Source organism: Parasteatoda tepidariorum, chromosome 4 (assembly GCF_982258835.1).
Source record: "Parasteatoda tepidariorum strain Cologne lab strain chromosome 4, Ptep-v5.0, whole genome shotgun sequence".
NCBI classification, from domain to species: Eukaryota; Metazoa; Arthropoda; class Arachnida; order Araneae; family Theridiidae; genus Parasteatoda; species Parasteatoda tepidariorum.
Window position 1 is genome coordinate 1,397,177 of NC_141758.1, and position 25,039 is coordinate 1,422,215.

General features: G+C 31.4%; 1 protein-coding gene across 2 annotated transcripts in view; it reads left to right on the forward strand.

Annotated features, from left to right (window-relative positions):
• LOC107437036 (uncharacterized) overlaps positions 1–25,039 on the forward strand; it is a 364,659-nt gene that overhangs the window by 244,419 nt on the left and 95,201 nt on the right. For both annotated transcript variants that reach the window (XM_071181567.2, XM_071181568.2), the window contains one exon: positions 21,487–21,560. In XM_071181567.2, coding sequence (XP_071037668.2) covers positions 21,487–21,560 — 74 coding nt within the window. The remainder of the gene's footprint in view (positions 1–21,486; positions 21,561–25,039) is intronic.

The window sequence follows — 25,039 nt, forward strand, 5'->3', positions numbered from 1 at the left end:
AAATAAGATGAAAATCCAAGTTTAAAACCATATTGGCAAATATTATTTATGATGAATTTTGTTATAACCCTCTTCCTCATGTCTAGGCTTTTGAGGAGGGAAGTTTCTGGTAATTCTGTAATTACTTTTGTGAAATTGAAATGGTATTTTATTTGAAACGTTTTAAAACAAAAAACGCGTTCTCGCATTTCCAATTTATTTTATTTTTGTATTTAATTATTTATTTATAGCACTTTAATGTTGAATAGTTTTATTTCATTCTATGTGCTCCCTAAGCATTTATAAATTATTTTGTCTAATAAAATAAAAACAACAATAATGTTGAAATGAAAAAAAAAGCTCAAAATGACTCCACAAATCCAGGGTATACGATGCAATCGAAATGAGCGTATAAAATTTTTTCTCTCCATGAGTTCCTATTCAGAGGAGGGGAGAAAACCTGTCTAATTGGTTCTTATGAAGAGAAAAATAGGAATCATTTAGAAAAATAAACGGAAATAACTACGATATAACAAATAAATTGACTTTTGAATTTAACATGTCATAGGGGAGAGTTGTTCATATGCATTTGTTTTTATTCTTATTATTGTTTAATTAAAAATAAGTTTTGCGAGCTTTATTTTTTACCTAAATATATTATTTTTATTTGGCAGAGAATACAAATTCATTTAAATTAATAAAACTTGCAATGAGAGTAATATATTTTAAGGGATATTTCCTTTTCAAAAGTGTTATCGAAAATAGAAATGTTTTTAAAAACCATATTTGATAAGTGTATTAAAAAAGAGAAATAAATATTAATTTTTGTCACCAAAACGAAAAATGTTGATAGAAGCTCACTGTGAAATTTTATCCTTGCTGTTTTTGTTATGTGTGAAAAGTTTTATAAATTTATTCTCTCATTTTTAGTTTACTGAACAAACTTGGTTTTTTAAATGTATATACTTACTTTTTTATATTTTCATGTCTTCAACATTTTAGTTTTGTGTCTCCTGGCTTTGCTCAGGCTGGAAAATAATCAAAAATTTGATTGATAATAAATTCTGCTTACAGAGGTCAGAAAGCGTTTGAAAATTGTCATCTTGTACAGAACACCAGTTAAAATTTGAGCATTTAAACTACTCCAGAATTGATCGAAAATTTAATTGCAAGAATTTTCTCTTCTTTTTTGTTGAGTAACAGTTACTTATTCTTATGTTTAAATTCCAGGTTTAATTTTCTGTTAAATAAGATGTGTCGAATAAAAATTCCGCAAATGAAAAGGAATTAATTCATTGTTTATCTATAATTATTATTTTTAAAGTTCACGATCCATAGAAAAAAAACTTTTCTGAAGAACAAGTACAAACTTGCAACGTTATAATAATTTTATGGCCGTGTCTCGCATTATTTTTTGTCTGGTTATCCGCAATTTAAATATCGTTCCAATCTGCAACTTCCGCCTCGGTAATTACCTAAACATCGTTCCTATAGTTCTTAAAAAACTCTAATAGTGGTAAAAAAACTAAGACAAGGTTTGAATAAGAATTTTGTATTTTGTCTTGTAATACATATAAAAATGTGACACAGTGTTTCCTTCCACCCAAAACTGAAAATTTTTGATTGATAAAATATCAGACATATTGTATTTGTCAACTCTAACCCCATGTAAACATTCCCTTACAGGTTTCGAAACTGCATTTCTTCTAAATTTACTCGCAAAATACCATGTGAATCAGTTTACTTATGCATAGATAATTGTGTAAGACCTATGATTATTTTCATTGCTGTGGTCCCTGGTTTTACTAAAGTGTCATTAAAAAATGTTGAAAATTTTGACAACGAAGAATTGACCTCTTAAAATATATTTTATTAATATCATATTTTATTAATTTGTTTTGATATTAAAAATAATTTGATTGTTAACGTCACATTTTAGCCACAATAGGCAGTTGACAACGGTCAGTATATCATGCTTTCTAATGATCTGGAGACAATCCTTACCTATCCTTTGTTACTCTATTACAATTTAGAAATAGAAAAGTAGATTTTGATGCATTAACTGTTCTCGGTTAAACGCTTCTCAACTAATTATCAATTTATTTGAAGAACGAAAATAGAATATAATTTTCAGTTCCAAAATCAAATCATTGTTCTTTAATTTCAGATTCAATATTTTACCGACTCATTTTGTCCCCTGTTCTTTTCACCTTCATTCACTTGCTACACCAAGAATCATTTTCAGTAGTTACAGCAATTGCGATACCAATCCATAATAATGCACTCACTTTAAAAATGAAACAATTTATCTGAGAAATACTTGAAATAGAACACACACACAAAAATTACGTTTTTTTTACTGGATGTACAGCGAAAGAGAAGACGATATCAATTTTTAGGAATATGCAGCAAAATAGTAAAATAATAGTAAATAATTGCAATATAGTAAAAAAAATTTGCTTTAATATGAAAATTATATAATAGTATTTGTCTAATTAATAATAAAAATATTTAGCTTAAAAATACACTAAATTATGACATAAAATCAAGCGATCCTTAAAAAGAATTTCAAAATTAAGCAAGATCCTGTCAACGAAATGATTATATCGTCGAAATGACTATGTCTACGAAACAAAAAGAACAATGAAAAACGAAAAAATGAAAATTATGATAAAATACGACCAATGAAGCAGACGTCTTCAGGGGGTATCAGCTCCGGAAGCCATAAATGCAAAACGTTTTCTATCGCAAGAGCACGATAAATGTCTAAATTGCTCTCTCTGTGGCCCAAAGGCTTTGCCAAAGTTCAAGAAAAGAAAATACAATAAAAAATAAAAAATGCATTAAGCAAATACAAAAGTATAAAATCAAGATTAATGCATCAGAATAAAGCGCTCAAAAACTTACTTGAAAACAAATCCTATAACCAAATTACACTACTGACTACCAAGCAACAACTAAATTGAAATAAACGAAAAAACAACGCCCCCTAATTTGATGCGCAGAAGGAGGAAAAAAGAAAAGAAAAAAGAGCAAAAAAGTAGTGACATCATTAATAGAAATGCTTAACCGGGGCAACTCGATCAAGACTTGATCATGCCCTACTAAAAGAAAAAATGAAACTAATAATTCTTAATCATTTTCTTAGTTTAAAAATCAATATTACAAAAATTAAAAAAAAACCATTATTTTCCAAATTTTTCAAAAAATTACTTGCTGCCTATTAAAAACTCTCAACATTATTACAAATTTTATAAATTCTAGACAATTGAGAAAAAACTTAATTTTTGAAAATTTTACTGCACAAATCAGTATCAAAATTACAGAAAAAAATAACTTCAAATTTAAAAGCCTTTCTTTTATCATAAACACCAATTTTAATTTGTTTATCAACAATATAAATTTTAAAATCGAAAAGTCAACATTTAAGCAACTTTCATTAGTCTTCTTCAAAACCAAATCTTTAGGATATATATTGAACATAAAATCATAATTATCTCAATTAAATAAAACTAGTAGGCTGCGCCCCCTTCTCGCTAACGCTCGTCAACCCCCGAAAATTGCTACGCAATCTTATATGGTTTGCTTCGCTCGCTACTAACTTAGGTACATTGCAAATGCACAAAATTCTAAGAATTCAAAACAATCATTCAAACCCATATAACAACTTTTTTTTTAAAAAAAATTATATCTTTTTAGTAATTACTAAGTCATTAAAATAAATTTGAATTCAAATAAATGACATGTAATTCGTTAAACCTATTAGAAATGTGCTATAGTATAAAATCTTAAGGTAAAATTTCTAAAACTGATATCTCTTTAAAAAGGTTAAAATTTCGGTCATAATTAAGTCTATTAAAAATTGAAATAAGTGAATTGCAATGGAAAAACCTGTATAAACAAATAAATTCTAGTAAAACATATGAATTCGTGATATAAACCAAGAATCGTCAAATAAATTCGTAATATATAAATTCGTGAAAAAAAGCGCTTTCGACAAAATACTAAAATAGAGATCTATCGACAAAGACTACTCACTTTTGCCTAGCTTATGCTCTCTCTGGTTATTTCAGTTTCCATTTTTAAAAGCGCTATATGTTGAGCCATCTCAGCTAGATTTGGCATGTGACATTTTTAACTGGAATCATTGGTCGATTTTCTAGCGTTGCCATTCGGGGAGTTGTAATGAGGCTTTTTTACGTCGCTGTGTATGAGAAATATATATATATATATATATATTAAATCATCAATATATCTAAAAGCATTAAAATAATTAAACTCACTAAATTTAGCTTCAAAAAAATGAAAAAAATTATTAGCAAAAGCACCAGAAAAAGAATTACCTTGTGGAATCCTTATATTTTGTTTATTAAAATCAAGGTCATTAAAAAGTACATTTTCAAGGTGATTAAACCAACAAACATCCATCCAATAAGATTTATCGATATTTTCGTTAAATAAATATTTATCAAAAATGCTACTACAAATTTCAATTATTTGTGCATGTGGTATACTGTTGTACAGATTTTCAAAGTCAAAAGCATTAAGATAAGGAACTACATTATTATTAATAAAATTCAAAACATAAACGTTACTATCAATAACAATATTTTTCTCATCTTTAATCTTAAGCAAAATTATTTTAAGAAAATTAAAAAAATTTATACTAATACTAAAATTTTAACAATTTGTACTCACGCGATAAATGTAAATTTTACTGGATTTTTATGAAATTTAACTATAGGAAATAAATATTTTTCCCCTTTTTTTCTTCCTTCTGCGCATCAAATTAGGGGGCGTTGTTTTTTCGTTTATTTCAATTTAGTTGTTGCTTGGTAGTCAGTAGTGCAATTTGGTTATAGGATTTGTTTTCAAGTAAGTTTTTGAGCTTTTTATTTTTATGTATTAGACTTGATTTAACACTTTTGTATTTGCTTAATGTATTTTATATTTTGCATTGTATTTTCTCTTCCTGGACTTTGGCGAAACCTTTGGGGTACAGAGCGAGAAATTTAGACATTTGTCGTGCTCTCTCGATGGAAAAGGTTTTGCATTTATGGCTTCCGGAACCCTGAAGACGTCAGCTTCGGTTGTCGTATTTTTTCCTAATTTTCATTGTTTTATTTTTCATTGTTCTTTTTGCTTCAATTCCTTTTGGAATTATAGCTGCATAGCGCGTTTTTCCACTGGAAGTATAGTTTTTAATTGCTTTAATTATTTTGAATTATTTTCTTATTATGTCTACGAAATGACTTTGTTAATAAAACGAGCTGGTCGACGAAACGATCCTGTCGACGAAATGAGCTTGTCAATGAAATGATTCTGTCGACGAAATGATCATGTCGACGAAATGTCCCAGCCGATGAAATGTACCGGTCGATGAAATGACCCTGTCGTCTAGGAAATGGCCTGTCGACGAAATGACCTAGTCTATGTAATGGTCTGTCGATGAGGTGGTGTCGATGAAATGACTTGTCGATAAAGTGATTGTTGATGAAATGAACCAGACCCCTTGTGATGCCCCTTAAGATTTTTCTGGATAATCTTGGGACACCCTGTATATACAAAAAGTAAAAGAGGAACAAAAAGACCCAAACTTTTAAATAAGATGAAAAAGGAATGAAGTTTGCAGAATACATTGGTTTTGCTCATCTCATTCAAAAATAAAAAATAAGGAGACACAATTATCCACATTGACTCTAAAAGTTATTGTCATTAAGAAATGTAGCATTTACCAGCTGCTGCATACTGGGAAATTTAAAAATTAGGTTATAAATAGAAGTGTCATTCTTTTTTTCGAAAGAAGTAAAAACGCCACTTTTTCTTTGGTCACAACATGCATTTACTTTCAACTAAATCTGTATTTTTATAAAGTAGTATTTTATTAGCAGTTAATAAAGTATAATTTTAATAAAGTAACGTCATTCAAGGTTAGTTTATTCTTTCTGAAATGGAGTTAGTGATCAAATTAAGAATTCTTACCACCAGTTTTTAGATTTGTCCAGATAAGTAGCAGTCATACATATTTAGAATGGTTTATGTGTCGTTCAAGATCATTGTAAATCAAGTTTACGAGCCCATTATTGGCCGGTCACAAAAAGCTGTTAATATTATCTAATTAGAGGTAGTAGAGGTAGGAGTATATTTGTTTTCAGCAAAAGGAATTTGTTTTCTGTTACCCAGTACTACTTTAGCTTCTAGAAAAAAAAATGTATATTTAATTGAGATTCAATTATAAGGATATACTAGATGTTCTCTAACGCTTACCAACCTCGATTATTGCTACGCAAAATTTGCTGTTTTTTGGCATAAAACAGTTGTAATTATTCAACTAAAAATTATGTACTAAAAAGAACACTTGTCCGCCATTTTCCATGTCAAAATATTAAGATCTATTAGTGAACCTAAATCATTTTTCTAAGTAATCATTTTTTGAAGCAACATTTAAAATTAAATGTATAGTGTTATAGCACATTTGGTGAGTTTACAACTGTAATCTAATATTTTTGCTTACCAAGCAAACGGATGTATATTTTAAATACAATTTTTGCATTCATCACTTTGTGCACGAAGCTGAAAGTTCAAGAATCATTTAATGAATCTCTTTAACCGTCATTCATAACAGTTTGTTAATGTCATTTGTGCCAACATAATAATTGTAAAACGGTTAATAAGATCAGACACAAGATTTAAATATTTTTATCCTAAAATGTAGCGTAGAATTGCGTTATTCTAACAGTACCAATAATAAAAACAATCCTCCTAAACTATTAATTTAGAAAACAAACAAAATCAAAAACGCAATAATAACAGTGCAGGTATTAAATTAGGGATGCAAAAATATTTACTGGAAAACAATACTTTTATGACTTATATCAATTTTATGTTAATGACAACCAAAGCAGTATAAAAATTAATGTAGGAAAACTGGATCTTCCGGGTAATAAAAATGCACCGACAATAATGAAATATTGTGACACCATCATTAGACTTTTATATATAGTAAGATTATGGTAGATAAAGCTATCTAGTCTTCCGCTTAATATATATCCTAATAATAAAGTCTTCTGAACATATGTTTTAAAAGAATGCTAGACACAAATGAGTTAAAGGATAGAATTAAATGCGCAAAATTTTCTGCCATTTTATGCAAACAACAATTTCCCGTTGAAACGTGAGCTTATATGACATTTAAACGATGGGTGAATTAATTTGAAAATAAGTCACTCATCGAAAGTATTTAAACTACCTGATTCTGAAAATTTTATTTTTGTCTTACATTATTTTCATTTAAGAATAAGGTAGATTGAAAATCGAAAGATATTCCATGAGCACTGTTTGGTCTCGTCGGTTGTTAAAACAAGAAGGAACAAAAGAAGATGTTCTTTGCCCAGAGATCGCTCAAGTATAAATAGTAGGTCAAGTGTGTTTTGATCTTGACGTCGATAAATCAATTATTTCGTAGAATTATTCCGATACACTCTTATCGATATTTTATGTAACAGAATCGATATGAAATTCATTCCCCGATGATTGTCTGGTGGCGGTCTTGTTTTTATACAAATCTTGGATAACACTGAAATCAGTAAATAGTATAGGTATTGCATAGGTCATAATATTAAGTGATTGGATTTTCGGGTTCGATGATGCGATCGTCGTGGTTTGAGGCTATTTATTTCAATGCATATGAGAGTTGTTTTGATTTCATCGAGAAAACATCAACACTCAACTTTTATCGTATTCCACAGTTTATATAATATTTTACTTTGGATTTTGATTTGTTTACAGGAGTTACTGACAACATTTAAGTATGAATATTTCCGTTAAACATTAAATAAAAAAAATTATTTCGTTACACGTTAAAAGTCGCAAAAGTCATGTTTTACTTGAAACAAATTTAAATACTCAGATCAAATTTGCCTTTTTGAACTTAAGTTTCAGAATTTTTATATGTATAAAAAAATTATTTTGACTAATAATAGACATAGGAGCGAATCGTGTCTAGAAGTACATTTTTGGAAATGAACTAACAATTCTCTTTTTCGAAACAATATTTTCACATAAAAAAACGTTTCGGAAGCTATTTAGTTACCATTATAGTTCAAACATTTGTGATAGAGGAAAACAGACCTGCAAAGAAAGAAGAGGTAGCCTTTTTTACCTCCTTGTCACTGTCAAGTTCAAAAATAAGTGATAGTCTAAAGGGATGAGGTCGGGACTGTATGACGGGTTATCAAACTTCTCCCAACAGAATTATTGAATAAGGTAACATCAGCAGAACCTGCTCTGTCGTGAAGCAACACAATTTTTTCACTGAACACCTTTTGTTTTAGAATTACATGCCGCAGTTTTCACGATATGTTTCAGTACCATATTCATGAACCACATGTAAAGAACGTATTTCACAGATGGCGAGATTGTCTATTGCAATTTACATATTGAACACTCACTAACGCAACAGACAATCCACCAGAAACACTAGTGCAACACTTTCACTAAGGTGGCTGTAGAGCGAAATGGTGGATTCTTTTCAAGCATGCCTATGTGTATGTAGAAGATTGATTTTAACAAAAAAAAAAAAGAAACTATAAAATGGGAAGGATGAAATTTAAAGAACGAAGAAACCATGAAAGTGAAATTATGAAATTTGAAGAAGAAAACGTGAAATAAGAAAAATAAAACTTGAAGAAGAAGAAAAAAAAAAGCTTCAAATTGAAGAAACTGAACAGAAGCGAGAATGGGATAAGTGGAATGATTTTGTGGATCACATGTATAAGATTAACTTTGATGATGATGTTGTAGCACATATTATTTTATGTGAAGGAATTTTGAAAAGTTGGACAGTTGGAAAAGTTGGACCCTATAAATTAGATCAGAAATGTTAATCTGCACAATTTCTTCAATCGTATTAAAAAGATCACATTAGAAAATATTGTCATCAGTTATTTAGTTGAAAAAATATACCAAATGGTAAAGTGGTAAAATTAGTTACTAGAATTAAAGTAGCAATGAACCAGAAAGATTCTTTTGCTGAAGTATTAGAGCAACCCAGATCATCAACTGTATTAATTGAAGTGATGATGAAAAATATGTAAACCCTCCGGCCATTAGTGCCATTACGCAAACTGAACAAAGTCAAGAAATACCTATCGATATTGTTTCATTAATGGCTGAAAACATGCTGGCAACAGCCTAACATACAAACAGGAGGACTGGTACAAAGGTGAAAACCTTTTCTGAACTTGGCGAGAAAAGAATAGAGATAGTCTCAGAAGACAGAGAAATAAGCGACAATTTAAAGGATATTGTCCAATCGGCAAACTGAAAGAATAATTACTCTCAGTAGGTCTGGTGGCCGTGCAGTAAAAGAGGTAACTACTTCAATAAAAAATACCTCAACATCTCATCGGCTGCACAAACTGGTGCACCTGTTGCAGATTTTAAATCTCGTAGAGAAAGATGCAAATGGAAAGAAAGTTTTTCTTTATCAGACTCTCGTTTTAAAGGCGTCTTAGAATCTCCTGCCACATGAGCCAAATCAATACAGGGCGCATTAATTATAAAGAATATTATGGGGGAAAAGAAACCTCAACACGAAAGTAAGGCGAAAATATTGAGAGTAGAGAAAGTTGAGGAGACTTATTCTGGTGAAATGTCGAAACCTCGTGGAAAGGGTAAACAAGCTAAAGTATCACAAAAACTTCAGGAATCACAAAAAACCCCGGAAGGGGAACTCGTGGCCATTGTGGCCAGCCTAGCCAGGGTAAAAACACTTGAATTACCTACTTAAGTCATGGAGCCCAAAATCATTGAAACTAAGCCGGTTAAACTTGAGGTAAAAAGAATCAAATCCGACTCGTATTTGTCGTGAAAAAGAATCGAAAATTGAGGTTGCTGATGTTGTTAAACCAAAACCATCAATGATAGGAAGAAACACCTAACAAATAAGGAAGAAACACCTAAGATCCTTTAGAAGCATTCAAGCAAAACATACACAGAAAAAGACAATATCGAAGAAATTAGATACTGAAGAAGAAATTGATGATTTCTTTTACGTTTTTGAGTTTAAAAGAAATCATTCCCGAAGAAACATAGGAAGGAAGAGAAAAATGAAACAACAGAAGAAGAAACAAACGAACCAGTAGAAGAACAAAAACAGAAAAGTGAACTAAAAAATCTATGTAAAGTTTTTTTATTTTTTATTCAAGAACAAAATGATTCCTCGTGCACCACTGGAAAGTACAACACGAGGCTCACAGACGTAAGTATGGTAGCAAACAATGTAAGATTTTTAAACAGAAATACATACTAAAAGGACATGTAAAATTTAGAAAAGAAAAATAATAATGACAGGAAAAATAATTAAAAAAATAAATAAATGAAATAAAAATAAAAAAACATTTGCAAAAAAGATGAGAAAAGAGAAAAATTAAAATAGTACACGAAACAAAGTGATTTATAAAATTGCATTAAAAACTGAATCAATGAATTTCCAGAAAAGTTTGAAGATGGTTTTGCTTCCCACAAAAGTGCGAAGAGGGGGAGGAAAGGTAATATTGAGCGAATTTAAAGCAATTATTAAGTTTTTTCTATTTTTCTCAAAATGTGAGCATTTTACAATAAAATGCTCAACATCTTGTGTTCCTCCAATATTGCAATCACACAGATCACTGGAAGTTAAGGCAAATCTTTTCAAATATGCCTTGAAGTTGCCGTATCCAATGAGAAATTGTGTCACATGAAAGTTGCAGAAAAATTTTGGTTTTTAAGTCTTTGATTAACAGATGAAAAGAAGAGTTTAGTCTGTGTGAAAGTTTAGAGCACTAAACTAATTGAAAAGATTGGTTATCAGAATGAGAATTCGAGACAATTAAGGAAAAGAAGTAATGAGTGAAAAATTATAGAAAATTGCCAGTTACCATATATTTGACGGTCGTTTTAAAATAAATAATGGTTTAAGAAAAAGCTTGTTATCACCAAACAGTAGAAAAACAATTTAATTTAAAACAACTGTTATTAAATTAAGAACTTCTTAAGAATTAAAGTGCAAAATAGTTATTTGTAACATGGTTTTAAAAGCTATTTTATTTTAGTCGATTTTCATTTAAATATTTTTTTTTGTCTTTTCTTCTCTTAGTCATTTTCGAGATTGTTTAGTTTAAACATAAATAAGTTGTGTTGTGATGTTCACGTCTCTCCAAGGTCTACCAAAGGTTTTAAAATGGTAACAAAATGTATACTATAAAATAAATTCCTTGTTTTTTCTTCTTTTTTTAATTGATTATTTAATTTTGCTTGAACACCACAAAGATTCGGAAACTTATTGCACCTTTTTGATACATGTGTGGTAAGTTAAAATCCGAACTGAAACCTTTAGAAATACGAACTGAAACTTTTAGATATACGAACTGAAACTTTAACGCATCCATTGGATAACCTCCCCCAAATACTTCTATATGAATTGGCTTCAAGTACGAGATCTGGATGCAAGATGTTATGTTTGTCTGCTTGTTAATTGTATGCCATTGTTGATGTTATTTAGATAAATAAAATATGTTATTAAATAGTGATGGTATTATCCTGGACCTTCTTTCTAAACAGTGACATTTAATGGCATCCCTGCCGGGATGATACATTACGAATTAATGTAGAAACGAAAGCACTTCGTACGACGCCGGCAAAACAACTACGCATTGAGTTAAGCTAAGATGAAGGCTTCTATACCGGCACGTACAGCATTACGAACATCTTTTACGAAAACTGCAAATAAGTTGGAAGCTCTCATAGCAGACACACATCCAGATTTTTTAGAAATAGAAATTTATTTGGAACGGATTAAGGAAAAAAATCAACCATTACGACAATCACAAGACGTACATTTGAAACTTATGCAGAGTCCGAAATGCAGCCCAGAGTATTATACTACGGAATTCGAATCTTCTGATGATTATTATGAAAAGTTTTCAGCTTTAAAAGTTAAAACAAATTAGGGATAGCGGCCTAGGACAAAATAGTAAACAATGCCGTTAATAACGTTTCCGAAGGGAGTGCCACTACGAACAGCTATTAGTTACCAGAATTGGAATTAATTAAGTTAGACGGAGATCCAAGGAATTGGCAATCTGTCTGGAATCAGTTTGAAAAAATTCGCGTAGACGAGAGAATGGATGATGGAGACAAATTCTCCTATTTACTGCAAGCCACTACGCCGTGTTCAAAACCGAGAAGAATATTAGAAACGTTCCCCCTTACAGCCGAACAATATAAACAAGCCGTGGAATTTTTAAAGGAGAGGTTTGGCAACGAAAGTGTATTAATCCAGATTTATATCAAAGACTTATTGAAGTTGCTCACTGCTGATAAAACAAAAACTGACTTATCTGTCCTATACGATGAACTACAAGGAAAATTAAGAGCCCTACAAGTCCTTGGACTTGAGCAAGATAAGTATTCAGATTTTTTGTATCCGTTAGTTGAATCAGCAATACCACCGGATTTATTAATAGTTTACGAACGGCAGAAAAATCAGTTTGAAAAAAAGGTTAAGTCTGATTTAGACTTAATAATAGATTTCTTAAGAATTGAAGTAGAAACTGAAATCAAAACTTAAACTGGCAAAAGAATTTTCATCTGACAAATACGTGCCTAAGAGTAATAATTTTGATAAGTATAAAAATTATTCAGTTCCTACCTCGCATGAATTATTTACTGCAAATAGTAAATTTAAGAATATTGAACATAAGTCTAAGAGAGTAGATTATTACGTATGTATTTTTTCTGATAAGTTGCATGCATCAGAGAGTTGTAAAGAAACAGCTTCTATGTCCTTAGAAAATAAGAAAGATATAATTACGAAAACTAATGCTTGTTTTGTTTGTTTAAAAAAAGGACATAGACAATTGTAGGTCGAAACATGTTAAATGTTCTATTTGTAAAAATAGACATTTTGAAATATTATGTCCAGATAATCGAAATAATAAGGCAGAACATGTTTCCCCGGAAGAAAACAACGAAAATAGAACAAATACGTTAAGTAATCAAATCGAACTCTCGGGTGTATTGCTCCAAACTTTGGTCGTAAAAATATGTAATGGTAAGAATTATAAGTTAATAAGAGCAATTGTAGACCAAAGTTCACATCGTAGTTATTTATGTAAGGATTTCGCTAATTAAATGAACTTAAAACCAATAAGTGAAGTTAAGCTAAAACAATCATTGTTTAGTGGTATAGAAACTTCAGAAAGTATTCATAATGTGTATTGTGTAGGATTAAGTAGTGTTGATCATAAATGTAAATATAAAATTCAAGTGTTAAGTCAAAATAAGATTTGTTCTGATATTAAGCAAATTCCATATGGGCCATGGATAAGAGAGTTAAAAAATATGAATATTCGCTTAAGTGATTTAGAGCAGAAAAAATACTCTGTTGACGAAGAAATAAAATTATTAATCGGAGCAGATATAGCGAGTAAAATACTGACAGGAAAAATATTAAATTTAATTTCAGGCCTGTTGGGAATAGAAACGAAGATCGGAAATTGCTTATTAGGCAGTTATTTAAGCGATACGCCTACAATTACGAATGAAGCTTCTCTCTTTAATTCTTCTCTGCTTATCAATGAAATCGCAGATTTATGGTGCCTTGATTTATTGGGTATCTCCGATCCTACGATGCGTCAGAATAAATTCGAATCAGAAAAAGAAACTCTTAAACAGTTTGAGGAGACAATTAAAGTCAATTCTATGGAAAGATATGAAATCGCGTTACATTGGATTACGGATAGTTCGCTTTTAACCAGTAATAAAAATATTGCGCATAAGAATGCGAAAAATTCCCAAAAGAAATTAATGGACTTAGGTAATTTTAATGCTTATTGTGAGGTTTTTGAAAAATGATTATCTCTGGGAATTATTGAAATTGTGACGGATAATAAATTGGAAAATGTTCATTTTTTGCCTCATAGGCCAGTGGTCAAAGAAAATTCAAGTACTAAAATAAGACCTGTATTTAATGTTAGTGCTCGAATTTCAGGCAAACCTTCATTAAATGATTGTTTGACCACGGGACCAAATTTAATCGAAATAATTCCATCGATTCTCAATAAATGTCGTACGAATAAAATCGGGGTGACCTCAGATATTGAGAAAGCCTTTTGTATGATATCTATTCGCTCGAAAGACACCGAGTTTTTAAGGTTTTTTTGGTATGATAAAAACAATTCGGATATGTTGATAGAGTATAGACACAAAAGACTAGTGCTTGACTTAGCCACTTCACCCTTTTGTTTAGCCTTTACGTTATGATATCATTTAAATGGAGTATCAGATCATTTAAGTCATACTGCTGAAATTCTTAAGAATTCTTTTTACGCTGATAATTGTGTGACTAGTTGAAGTTCAGAAACCGAAAGTCGAAATTTTATTTTGGAATCGCAAACGATAATGACATAGGTTCTTTTTAATTTACGAGATTGGCAGACCAATGCATCTGATTTGATAAATAATAATTCTGATAAGAAAGATGTGTCAGTGTTAGGTCTCAATTAGAATACGGAAAGTGATACGTTATCTTGTAAAATTGAACCTATTGATTATTCTGAACAATTAATTACGAAAAGATTTGTATTAGCAATGACTCATAGGGCATTTGATATTATTGGATATACAGCTCCTGTTATGTTGTTACCTAAGATAATTTTACACGAGACTTGGAATTTAAAATTAAGTTAGAATGATGAAATTCCAGATAATTTGGCAAAGAAATTTAAATTCTGGCTCTCATAGTTACATTTATTAGAGGACATTAAGATTCCAAGATTGCTAGAATTTGAACCATCTAATGTTGTAATTAGCTTACACTTATTCTGCGACGCCAATAAATCAGCTTACGGATTTTGTACATTTTTAAGAATTGTTGTTACTGATATTGTTAAAATTCATTTGGTCAATGCTAAAAGCAGAGTAGCTCCTCTAAAGCCACTTACTATTCCTAGGCTGGAACTACTAGCCTGTTGTATAGGAGCTAGATCGCTGTCATCCATACTTAAAGATCTTGCTCTCAGTGAAGTTCAAATTTATTGTTGGCTGATTTGACCACCGCTCTGAGTTGGATTAAGCGTAATTTAAATTGGGGATTATTTGTATATAATCGCGTTAAAGAAATTCGCTCGGTAACTTCTCTCACCATGTGACGCCACTTGCCAGGTAGCTCGAACCCTGCCGATCTTGCATCACGTTGCTGCACTGCTGAACAGTTAATTCAACGTCGTTGGTGAGAGGGACCGATTTGGCTCTACGATAAGGAAGAAAATTGGCCTTAATCGGAAGAAAACCCAAATGAAGAATTGGTTAATTCAGAGCTACGTAAAACCGTAATAATTGCTTTAAATACGGATGATAGCGATCAATATTGTTATTGTAAATATTTTTCATCATATAAGAAAATTTCGAGGATGATGGCATGGATATATAGATTCTTTTATAACTGTAAACATAAAGATAAAAAATTTTCTAAGGTTTTAAGTGTAGATGAACTTTGTAAAGCTGAAATTTCTCTGATGTTATTAATTCAAAAGGATGGTTTTGAAGATGTAAATGATAATTAAGACCATTTGTTGACCAAAATGGTGTTATAAGAGCTAAAATTAACCTTGATTATTGTGATGATACATCTGGTTTTATTTATCCTATTATTTTACCAAATAATCATCCTGTTGTAAAATTATTAATTTTAAGTTATCATGTTGATTTTTTACATGCTGGTTTTTCTCTATTGATGTCTAACTTAAGAGAAAAATATTGAATTTCAAAAGGTCGTAAGACTTTTCGTAATTGTATTAAGCATTGTGTGAAATGTCAAAGATTTAAAGTTAAAAGATGTGAAGTTATGCCAGGAATTTTACCTAGTGATCGAGTAAATGATGCCACAGTATTTGAGATAGTAGGGATTGTCCTAGTAGGTCCACTGTATCTTGAAGATAAGAGAAAAGCATTTTTTATAGGTGTGCTGTATATCGTGCTGTACACTTAGAATTAGTAACCCTTTTGACGACCGAAGCATATTTTCAGTCCTTAAGACGATTTATTGCGCGACGAGGCAGATCCTCAGTTATATATTCCGATAACGGAACAAATTTGGTCGGCGCAGGAAAAGCTTTTTGTTTTTGGGATAAATTGAGCTCAAAAGTTACAGAACAAAAAATACGTTTTAAGTTCAATCCTCCTTCGGCAAGTTGGTGTGTGTGTGGGAGGGGGGGGGTTGAAGCCAATCGGGAGCGCTTAATCCAGATGGTGAAACAATTCTTACGTAAAATATTAGGACGCGCTACGCTCAACTATGAGGAGTTACTCACTCTCCTTTGTGATTGTGAAAGAATAATAAATACGAGACCCCTCACTTATGTATCCGAAGACGTGACCGATATTTCACCTTTAACTCACGAAATGTTCTTACACGAGATACCGTCCTCAAGTGTAGTAGATATTGATCAGGTAGATAAGAAAAATTTAAGTGAACGAGCTAAATATCTCCCAAAAATAAGAGAATTACTTAGAGCTAGGTTTAGGACTGAATATTTAGGGCAATTACGCCAACAATCGTTAAAAGATTATAAGAATAAACCGTTAAAAGTCGGGGAAATAGTTTTAGTCGAAGATATTAATAAGAACGAGCATTTTGGAATTTAGCTAAGGCATTAAAGGTAATTCCTGGTAGAGATGGTCACACAAGAGTAGCCCTTTGTAAAGACAGAAAGTTCAGAAATTTTAAGACCAGTTCAAAGACTATTTAGATTAGAGCAGGAAAATGAGTATGTTGATGTAAGAAGAAAATCATTGAAAATAAGTAGCAGTTGAAGAATTGTTAAACCTACTGTACCTTAATATGTTGTAAAGTGTATGATTCATTAAATATTGTTTATGTTAAGTATTTTGTATGATTTTTCATCATTGATGTTTTTTCTTTCATTTGTATAGAAAATTTTATGTTTAAAAATTAGAAGTTTGTTGTTGAATATAATTACAGGTATTCTACTCAAGGTGGAAGGAAATGTGGTAAGTTCAAATCCGAACTGAAACTTTTAGAAATCCGAACTGAAACTTTAATGTTAGCGCATGCGCGTATCCATTGGATAACCTCCCCCAAATACTTCTATATGAATTGGCTTCAAGTACGAGATCTGGATGCAAGATGTTATGTTTGTCTGCTTGTTAATTGTATACCATTGTTGATGTTGTTTTGCTAAATAAAATATGTTATTAAATAGTGCTGGTATTATCCAGGACCTTCTAAAGAGTGACAACATGTCTGATGAATGTTTATGCTGTCCGATGAATGTTATCTCAAGTGACGTAGTGTGGGTATCTCGCTCCTGATTGCTTGTTGAAACGTGACTTTTGTTTACGTTAGCAACTGTTCTTTCCCTTCTGTTTCGAGTAAAAAAAGCTCTTCAAGTATCAATTCGGCCTTCTGAGCCCAAGTCTGCGGGTTTGATCCCCGGCCCAGACACCGGATTTTCGGGATGCAAAAAATCCTCAGCGGCCAAGTCGTATGATTATGCGGCATGTAAAAGATCCCTGGAGTGCCTTATTGGCTCTTGGCATTTCCGGCAAAATTAAATTCCTAGTGCACTTTAGCATCCAAACAGAGTCTCGGTGCTGCCATCTAGTGTGGCAGAAGCTAGACGTCCAAATTAACATGACCAACGGTATCTCACCCATTGTGGTGGTCCTGAAAGAGTGGATACCACCTCTGGAGAACGCACTAGGTCTGCTCATCGGCAAGACCGATTGTGCAGCTCATTGGAAATTTTATTAACTTCATTTTAATTAACATTCTAACTTATGTAGAGAAACTTATCTAAATTCAACACACCATTTTACTTATTAACAATCAGCTGGCACTGACGTCATAGGTCACATGTGTGGGTATTGTGATCATCTTCCCCTTGAATTGCAAGTACCCAATTGAAGCGGTAGCGAAATGAGGAAAGTTGTTTTGATGAGTAGTTTGCTACCACTTGAATATTTTAAGCGAACCTTTGATAGGCTCTTATTTTCTTTCTTTTAATCTTATTTTCTTGTTTTGATATTATAATTTATTTTGAGAAAAATTAGACTAGCTCACTATGAAAATTTTCTATAACTATAAAAAAACACTATAAAAAAAGAATTCTGAAAAAAATTATTAAACAGCCAGCGGTCGCCATAGCAACGCATGCAATGACGACGCATGCACTCTGTTTACTATTACTATTGAACACAGTTGGAAAGTGTGATGACGTTCAAATAAGGTACGCACGCCATCAAACCCAAAATAACACCCATTTTGAAAATGTCTTCTTTTCTCAAGAAGGAAAGAAATTGTCAGATAAAACCTTTTCCCTCGTACTACTCAGGAAAAGTTCTTCAAGCTGGAAAGAGTCTTAAAGAACTCCTAAGAAACTGTTGTTGGCATCAACAATAATAAAAAAGCAGCACAACAAGTGGAGGATGCAGACGATATTTACTGTAAAAAATAATTTTACTAGCAAAAAATAATTTTGAAAATTTCTCAGAGTTGGTTTTTTTCTCAGACTTTTTGTTGTAAGGAAGTTTAGTAAAATCGATACGGGAAAACGTACACCTTTGTTGGTACGCTAGCAGAATTACCCGTTACTGGAAAAGGAAAGTGAGAAAGTAATGAATATCATCGACCCAGGAATTTCCAGTATTTTTTATTCATGTAATAGTATGGAATGATTTATATGGAATATCATCTAGCGTAGGAGTTTCCAACTTACATGAGACCAGGGGCCACAATTAAAAACACAAATCAAATGGCAGGCCGCAACTTCATCAAAATTTTATGTAGGACTCTTTTGCGCTTGAAGGAACATTAAATATTACAGTCAGACTTTTACCAAGTTGTACAAAACAAAAGTATTGAATTACAAATTAAAATAAGAAGTAGATTTTTAAAAATACTTAATTGTTACTAATAATATTTTTCAAAATATTAGATAAATAATAAAAATTCGGGCTACAATAACTTTAATGTGCACCTATGTATTAAACAATTAATGTGCTACAGATATCTAATTGTTAAGATATAAAACTTTAAAAAGGTTGGTATTAAAACTTACGTAGTATCACATAAAATGTTTAATGAGAAAATTGAGGTTTGTCTACTACAACCACTAGAGAATAGATATTTACATTTTAAATTTAAAATTTACAAATGTGTGTGTAAATATTTTCGTCCAAAATGAGTGGTTTCAAAAAGTTAAATCGGAGAATTTCTTCGAGAAAATTTCTGATTCACACATGCTGAATTATATTCACAAAATACAAAAAAAAAATGAAATAAAAAAGAGCAACATGCACGATTATTTTCTTGAATGCAAAACCCGAGAAAAAAAATTTTTTTTTGCACCGCTGGTATGTTAAATTTCACAGAAACGAAGAAATTAGGTTTTTATAAACGAGAAAAATATTTTAAACCCATATAGATTTTTTACGAAGATTAACCGCAAAATAATTACAACTAATATATTTTAGTTTGCGGGCACCAAAAAAAGGCTTCTCGGGCCGGATGCGGTCCCCGGGCAGCCAACTGAAAACCCCCGATCTAGCGGATGGAATGAATTAGATTTGAAGTCTTCTTCATTGTGTTTCTTTTATGTATAAAAAAAGGCCAGTTCTAACATCCATCATACGGCCTAAAAGACATCATTAGGAAATATGAGATGAAGAGTATTTACAGATAAAATACAGCTGAGGTATGGACTAGAATTAATGTCATAACCAATACTGTACACCAGGGGTGTCAAACTCGCGGCCCGAGATGAACATTTTTGTGGCCCCGTCAATAAATCCGAAGCAAAGTAAAAATAATTTGGAAATGTGAATGAGAAACGAAACCAGCATATAAAATTATAATATACTTTATTTATAAACTAAACGGATTATTTTAAATTGTACGCGCGAAAATGTAAAATTCTAATTGACTGAAATGGAGTCCGTTTCACATTAAGCTATCAATTAGATAGTACACATTCAGGTTTATCCTACTACAGGGAGATAAGTTGGTTATCTTGCCCCAAGATTCTCAAACAATTCTGGGATTCTAAAGAAGAAATATGTAAGTTTTTACATACTAAAAATCAAGATACAAACTTGTTCTCCGATTAAATATGGTTGCAAGATTTATCTTTTATGGTTGATATAACCAAACACTTATCCGATTTAAATTTATTATTACAAGGCAAGGATCAGATAATTACAAACATGTTTGACATAATTAAAGTATTCAAATATAAACTATTTCTTTGGGAAAGGCAACTGAAAAATGAAGATTTAACGCACTTCCCAACGTGCAACAAGAACAAATCTAGTTTAGATGATACTGCATCGTATCAAAAATAAGCAGAAAAAAATTTCAAATCTTAGAACAGATTTTAAAACAAGGTTTGAAGATTTTAATTCTTTGGAAGACAAATTTTGTTTGTTTTCTTCGATTTTCTCAATAAATATAGACTCAGTACCCAGTTATATGCAAATGGAAGTGATTGAGATTCAGTACGACTCAAATTTGAAGGCAAAATTCATTGAAGTGGGTGTGCCTGAATTTTACGAATATTTCCCCCAAGGCTTGAAAATACTCAAAAATTCGCATATGAAATTATTTAGTATTATAGAATTATTTTAATTAGGTACTTATCAGGGAGAGCAATTATTTTCTGTTATGAATGGAAATAAATCTCCTGTCCGAAACCGTATTAATAACACTCACGTTGGGTCAATTTTGAAAGTAGTCTCGTCCAATAAAATTTCTCCCCAAAATAGAAAAGATAGTAGCAGAGAAGAGATGTCAAGTATCAGGACACAAATAATAATTCAACTTTATGTATGTTTATAACAATGTACTATTCAAAATAAAAATATTTGTTTCTGTGAACATTGATTTTTTTTGCGGCCCACCTGAAGTTAAGCATTGTTTATTTGGCCCAAGTTAGCTTTTGAGTTTAACACCCCTGCTGTACACCATTTAATATTCAACAAGTGTATGATTAGCCTGTTATTGGAGTCGTCTTTAAGGTTGTCAAATACTACTCGTTATCGCCTTAATACCACGTGACATGGCTTTTTGTGCACCTTGTTTTTTCGATAGTATTACGTTCCGGTTTAGGCCTTCCATTTCCTTTTAACTTGTGAATTTGTTCTCCACGCCTTGCCTGAATGCTCGATAGAAAATTCAATAGTATTAAAGCAGGTAAGGGGTTAAAATATCATTGAAGTTTGTGGCGTCACATGTTATGGTCTTACACGTAAGATTCCTAGTGGTAATTTTTAATATACTTTTGAATTAAAATAACTAACAAGCAAATTTATTAAACCAAGAAAAATATATTAAAATTGGAGCTGATTAATAATGATGAAACAACAATGAAAATAAATGATAAATATAATTTTTTAAAACAAAAAGTATTATCAACAGAATACTAATTTGAATGCAAATTTTTGTTGCAGGAAGTAGCGAAGGTCATGGATCGATTTCTACCGTCCTCGAAACAACCACAACAGTGGAGCAGATCTTACAATGTGTAATATTTTCATTTTCTACTTTTTCCACACTATAATGCAGGAGGAGTTTTTTTAATTCTTCGGTTAGTTAAAATTTAGGGTCCTCTAAGTAAAATAAAAATTGATTTCGTCTAAATTGTTTAGATAAATATTTATAATTGTGAAAACAAAAATATTGCTCTAATGAACTGTTTGAAAATTATTATTTATCAGATCAATAAAATTTTTAACCCATGCTTAACCGAACTAGTGAAAAGAAGCAAATCATTGGAACTATAGAAAAAATCGAGATTAATAAATAAATCATTAGTAAGTTAATAAGAAATTTCTAAAACCAAATTTATTTTAAAATGGTTAGGAAATTTAAAAATATGCGAATGAATTAAATGTGTCATTAACATTTGCAATAGTTCATGATATAATGGTTCATTAATTTGTTGTATTAGTTCATGAATAGTCACTAAATATTTTTTCATAAGATGTTTATATACGTGAGAGTGTGCATATAAGATATCTTTTCTTAAACACCATTTTAATATTTTTAAATATATTTTTCTAAATTGTATTTCTTCAACTGTTATTTTAAAGTACTTATTACTTTAATCTTAGATAAAAGTGTGACATAGCGTCACTGGTACTTAAATTTAACGTCACTGGTACCCGATTCATATTGAATAATTCCCCTCGTTCGCATCTGCCTTCTAATTGGAATGTTAGAATTTCCCGCACACCTGTTCGTGGCCGTGTCCTTCATGGGCTCAAATTTAAATTTTTGAAGTATAGAAGAAGAATGTTATCTGATTTTAGTGGGAGTGGAGTATAAGATTACAAAAATTCTTTTTTTGGTTTTACGCATTAAAGTTGCATCGTCTTTGAAAGATCTAATTCCAGCGATGCCGATAACGTCAAAGATTTTTTGTACTAGGGAGATTTCGCACTTTTACCTTAACTTCTGTATCCTCCCGTACGTAAGATTAGAGCAACTGCGCATACTCGTGTTTATTTTAGATACTGCGTATATTTACGTTATGTTGCCGTGATTTACGCTACAAAGACAAGGCTGCAAGCACCGCTGTTTATTGCTGTTAAATGTTGTTTTATGTTAAGCCTTATCTTCAAACAAAAATTACGTGTGATCTTACAACCATTTTATTAGTTTTTGTTCAACATTGCACTAGTTCCATAAGAATCTAGATGTATTTTCACTATTTCAAAATTGTAAAATATATTTATTTTAACTATACAATTTATTTAAAGGAAATTAAATAATCAATACAAGTTCAATAAAAAAATTTTAAATAATAAAAAGCTGCATTCTTTGTCTCTGAATTCATCACAATTTATAGTCTACCAAATTTTTCTGTTCACAGATCCACAGTTTTACGTAGAGCAAAGCATTTTGAATCGTATGCCACGGCTTCAAAAAAAAAATAGCCCACATCCATTGTAAATGCTGATTTTCGTGATCGAAATTAGAATAATATTCCACTACCTTAGCGTTTTTAACTTACGGATTTCTTCGAAATCTCTTATTTTCACTTACGTAAGTTTTATTGTTTTTCACGGATGCATGCGTATTTCACCAGATCTGACGCATGCGTACTAGAAGTGCGCATGCGCAATTACTTAAAATCAAACATACGGGATGGTACGGAAGCTAACGTATATTTTCTAACTCTCCTTCCTATCTTTTTTGAATTTTTACCAGTGTGCGAGCAAGAAAGCTATTTTTAAATCCTCCTGTCGTGAAAAGAATTATCTTTTTATTCAACTTTGCAGAAGAATGCGTAGATAAATGAGAAATTTCTAGTGGTAGTTATAATTCCAGGTATGATCCGCAGATTTGGAGACGAAGCATTTCTCTTTAGCACTACAAGTTGATTTTTAACCCTTCGTAAAAACACTCCAAGCTCAAAGTAAGAAGGAGATTTTTATTACTGCTTTAAAATTCTTGAAATAAACACCCTAGTTAGTTAAGTAATCGCATTTTTTGAAAATTAAAGTGCTGTGTTTATCATTCAATCGGAATTTAGATGTTGATTTTAGATGTTTACTACAGCAAACAGAATATATATTATTCATATAATTGATTTTCTGCGCATGAACAATTGTTTTTACTATGGTTTTAGTGGATGCATTTAAAAATGTGCAGTATGAAGAAAAAAAAGCGAGCCACCTTAACTAACTTTTGATCTGATCTAATGATCAGATATTTACGTTCTAGGACTCAATCTTAGTGGTTCCAAGTGGTGACCTTAAATATGTCAATTAAATAGCGCAGATGATATTTTAAGTGACAAAATCAGACGTACTTTCACTGAATCAACAGACATTTTTTTTTTTTTTTTTTTTTTTTTTTTTACGGTGGATGCGGAATGGCCGCAATCTGCGAAATAGGGTCCCAATTATGTGGTCAAGAAAGCGGTCAATAGTTTGGACCTCATAATCATGATTTTACTTTTTGCATATTTCACCCTATCTCTAAAACTTTTATAACAATTGAAATATTTTTGCAAATAGTTATAAAATTCGTTTATTCAAGGATAATTCCATGCAAATTATAACTTTTGGTAAATATTTATTATTTCTTATTATTTTATTAAATAATAGTTGAAAGAATTTTGAAATATAAGGTATATATCATTCTAAAGAATATAATTTAAAATAGCAAAATGTAAAATTTGAGTAACATATATATATGTGGGGACGGCATGAGTGGTCGTCTTAAATAAAAGACACGTTCTTAAACAAAAACATATATATTGAAGATTAAATTTACATTGGACGGACGATTAACAATTAACGATTAAATAACAAAAAATAATAATAAGTATGGAACGTCTTTAAAAGTTTTGTATAATATGACTTCTCTTTGAAGTGCATATCCACACGTCATTCTCGGTCCGTTCTCTATCCCGCTCTTCCTCTGGGAAATCCCCACTGCTTCCTCGTCGTGCACAGGGATGAGCTTTCTGCTTGCATTGACTTGCGGGACTTCTAGCTTAAGGCGACTTCTAACTGACGGATCAGAGAATTGATATCAGGTTACAGCACAGGAACTGGCACCACAGATAGGAACTGGCACCACAGAGAACTGAGATCGGCTTGGTGTACAGGAGCTGGCACCACAAACTCGGCCCTCCTGTATCTCGCCTGGTCCTCCAGCGACTCTATAAAGAAAAAAAAGAAAAAGCAGAGCAGACTGAAAAATATAATTGATATCTGAAAATTAAATGTTTTAGGTTAGTTTTGTCTTTCAGGTAAGAGTGTATCAGTTCAGGAACGTTAGGTAAGATTGTATCAGTTCAGGCACGTTCACTCTTCCATCTTTGCACGTCTTTTGTCTCTTCTTCAACGACTTCGTCTTTTCTTCTCAACGTCTTTCGTCTTTTTCTTTAACGTCTTTCGTCTTGAACTTCTTCTCCGTCTTTAAATTCTTTCGTCTTCTTTCTCGTCTTTCGTCTTTAAATTTTTTCGTCTTCCGTCTTTAAATTCTTTC